General features: G+C 44.0%; 1 protein-coding gene across 1 annotated transcript; it reads right to left on the reverse strand.

Moving 5' to 3' along the window:
* Positions 1-58: 58 nt before the first annotated feature.
* mogat3b (monoacylglycerol O-acyltransferase 3b) lies at positions 59-3,547 on the reverse strand. The gene is made up of 8 exons (XM_040180488.2): positions 2,612-3,547; positions 2,420-2,510; positions 2,108-2,215; positions 1,664-1,734; positions 1,120-1,324; positions 853-1,027; positions 583-767; positions 59-509 (listed from the first exon to the last, which is right to left on the reverse strand). The coding sequence occupies exons 1-8, from the start codon at positions 2,630-2,632 to the stop codon at positions 355-357; spliced, it is 1,011 nt and encodes a 336-aa protein (XP_040036422.2). The 5' UTR covers positions 2,633-3,547; the 3' UTR covers positions 59-354.
* Between the last annotated feature and the right edge of the window lie 36 nt (positions 3,548-3,583).

The raw sequence follows: 3,583 nt of genomic DNA on the forward strand, positions 1-3,583 counted from the left end.
AGCAAATTAACACGATTCAATAATGCACCAGTGGGAGTAATTGGAGCAAACGTTCTCATAAAATGTATCTTATGTGATGCTTTATTAGACCCATGTCTTTTCATCAAACATTCTTTCAGAATTGAAATACATTACACTTTTAAATATGTCGTTAAATTCACCTTGATTTACAATACACCGCTGTTTCAGTGCATGATGAACACGCAATCCCTTCATTATTTTAGGTACATTTGCATGTAAAATATGTTCAAATACAGTACAACATGAACAATCAACGGTTGAAGATGAAGTTCGTCATATCAGATCCAAACACCCGTCCATGGAGATCCCCGTTGAGCCTGTAAATGGAAATGTCTAAAGGATCTGAAGCTTGTGACTTTCAGAAAGTCCACAGTGGACTTTGTGTTCGTGGAATAACTTCGAGAGGCCCTCCATGTAAAGCCTATGATAGTGGTCGACCTCCTCCTGCGTAGGTGCGGTGCGCTTTGGCACCGAGATCGGACTTCCCACTGGAAGAAGTGCAGTGTTAGGACACAACGGGTGGAGTGCAGCGAGGTAGGCTGGGGACGGGGAAACACTCACCAACGGTGGTGACCGGAGTCCTGTAGGGCAGGAATGCCCAGCGCTCCCCAAGGAACAGACATGGGGCGAAACCCATCATCCTTTTGAAAAGGTCCTGTAACCTCCGACCCAGACTGCCTTCTGAGAAAACCACCTGCTGAAAGAGCCCAGTCTCTCCGAATGAGTAAACGGGCACCAGATCGGCCCTGCGGAAGATCACCAGAGGTTAAATCAGTGAGTAAAACAACATCCGCTCGTGGCTGTTATTTCTTTTTTTAAGAGGGCACTCACCCAAACTCCAGAGCCACCCTGACAAATCCCTTCCTCTGCCTCATTACCACTGCATTAACTCCAGGAGAGGACGCCAGGGACTCGGCGGCGCCCCCTATCACAATCACCACTGCATTTCCCTTGCCCCTCTTTGACAGGAGGTGGGCGAGGCTCGGTTTACTGACTGGAAAGAGACCTGAGGAGACGAAGTAAGATGGCAGCAATCACATGTGGATATTTCAATGTCGGTATGACGGATGTATAAAGCTTTAACATCGTTATAAATACCTGCACACATGAGGTACTCCCTCAAGAGCGGTACCCTAAAAAGTCCTGCCAGGACCGCCAGGGAGGCTCTCAACCCGGGAAACAGCTCGGTGAAGCCACAGCTCTCTGTGCTGAAGCAGGCGAAGGCTCCTGTACTCATGATACCATGCGGATGACAACCTAGGATGTAGTTTTTGTTTGGATTCAGCTCGGCCGTCTTCACCAGCTGAGCAAGAAAAGTGAAGGATAAACGTAGTTGACCACCGATATTTTTTGAGTGGATATTATGTCATGGATTGAGAATCCATAAACAAAATAATTGTATTACAACGGTTTTTATTGTAAACACAAGATATTACTTTATTAGTCCCACAATGGGGAAATTCACAGGAGCGCGGCAGCAAAGTGGACATATTTGCCAATAAAGGATCGCAGCAGATGATGGCAAGAACAATTGTAAGAGTTTTAAGGATACTTTTGATTGCAAGCCACATCGAATCACTGTCCTGTGGCCTTCCAACCAAATATAATCAAATCAGATAGATAGTAACTTATGTTAACTTACTTTAATTGGGAAGAAATCCCTAAAGTGTTCCCAGACCTTCCACCGCCTCACAAATGTTGTTTTCCTGCCTCCTGATGGGGACATTAGAAATATGTCATATTACACACTACCTGTGCACTTAAACAAATAATAATATATAAAAGCAACATAAGCTATGACAAAATTCCGTGCAAAACTGTTTTCCCATCATCCATAACTTTGTTCTAATTATTTCCAGTCATGAATCCCTCCATTTCCTTGTGGGATGCATCATGGAAAACTAGTTATTAATAACACGCTATAAAAATGTATTACTGAGTTTTTCAGTTCCAGGTCATTTGAAATTACTCCTCAAGGTCAGTTTGGTATGCATCTTAAATGTAGTGTGAAATGGAGACACATCTAATGTATGGGGCGCTATCATTTTTACGGATGCTTGAGGCGTGTTTTTTTTCCCCCGTTTACCTCGTTCAGGAGTTTGCCAGTCAATCACCATCCATATGAAGTACAGAGTGGGGAGCGGCCACAGCGACGTAAACATGAGGCACACCATCAATATGGTGCAGGTCACTCCTGAAGTTGTTTTGTGCCGAGTTGGACACCACCGGAGAGTCCACATGGTGGAGGCACAAGAGATGTCTTAAATTAGCTCAGAAAGAACAACCAAACACGTTGCTGTTTTACAGACACAGTGGTGAATTTGTGAATCAACAGCGTAGCAAAAATGATCATTCGACATAATATTTAATGTGAAGAGTAGGTGTAGTTGGATCTTACCTAAGAGGAGAAAGGATATCACCCATTGCAGAGTACTCACTGCCTCTAAGAATTCTTTCCACTGAGTTTTCTCTTTTGTCTTTCCTGCAACCTGAAGCACTTACCGTCAATTGTCAACACATGTCAACACAACAGTATTAAACTACTTGTAGGCCATGACCATACCACTCAGCATAAAATGAAATACTTTACCTTATTAGACTTTATTCCCATATTTATTTGATAGATGCAAATTCATCAGTCGAGGAAAAGCTCCACGTGCCGGATGCACTTTGACCAGATCATGTAAAGCTGCTGATAACAAATCCACTCCCCCGATACTCTGGCGCAAGCAACGCCTGAGATAAACATGACAAAGAATTATAGGTGTTCAGTTATCTGCTCCAAATCCCTTTGACCAGTTGAATCGATTGCTGAAATATTTCGTCGTGGACTCCGCCCTCAGTCAAACTTTGAGCCCTTTAGATGAGTGCACAGTATGTGGCAGTGGCAGTCCAAAGATTACACAGATATCTATATATGTATGTGGCCTCCACGATTAGAAGCCTGGGCTCCACCTTTACCATCGCCCATGGACTTTAGGGGGCGTGTCAGCCTCACACAGGCCATGTGTTGTCTAGTGGGTCATGTGACACCTCTATCCCCCGAAACACCACCTTTTTATTTCTATATCTATAATATATCCTATATCCCAAAGTAAAGGCACGACGATTAAAATACGCTATTAGGACGATGTTTCCCGTCGTTCGTCCTTCCTCTGCAGGCTGCAATTAAACTGTCCACAAAGAGACTGTCCAAACAAAACGCGACGCCAGTGACACTACGACGGCTCAGCCTGCTTTATATGCATGCGGGTTTATGTTAAGCTGCATTTCTTTCACACTATTGTACCTCCCATGACAAACGCCTCTATAATATTCTCACATGTTACATCACAGTTGTTGTTTGTATCCCGGTAACGCGGCCTCGGTTTGTCATAGTTAAATAATCGTCCGCCACTTTATCAAGAAACCATGCAGATATTTAACGAGCCTCCTGCTCAATCTGTCCGCTGAACACGAGGCGCCAGAAGATGCTGCTGGACTCGAAGCCACTTCGGATGATGCCTGTGTTTTTTTTGTTGTGTGTGTTGTTGTTGCTATAAACAACCACTGGTGTGCTTTC

Source organism: Gasterosteus aculeatus, chromosome 7 (assembly GCF_964276395.1).
Source record: "Gasterosteus aculeatus chromosome 7, fGasAcu3.hap1.1, whole genome shotgun sequence".
Lineage (NCBI taxonomy): Eukaryota > Metazoa > Chordata > Actinopteri > Perciformes > Gasterosteidae > Gasterosteus > Gasterosteus aculeatus.

Coding starts and splice junctions, on each gene's coding strand:
- mogat3b (XM_040180488.2), bottom strand. CDS start 2,632: ATGGGAATAAAGTCTAATAAG. Junction 2,511..2,611: donor TGGGAATAAAGTCTAATAAG/GTAAAGTATTTC, acceptor TAAGTGCTTCAG/GTTGCAGGAAAGACAAAAGA. Junction 768..852: donor AGGGTGGCTCTGGAGTTTGG/GTGAGTGCCCTC, acceptor GATCTTCCGCAG/GGCCGATCTGGTGCCCGTTT.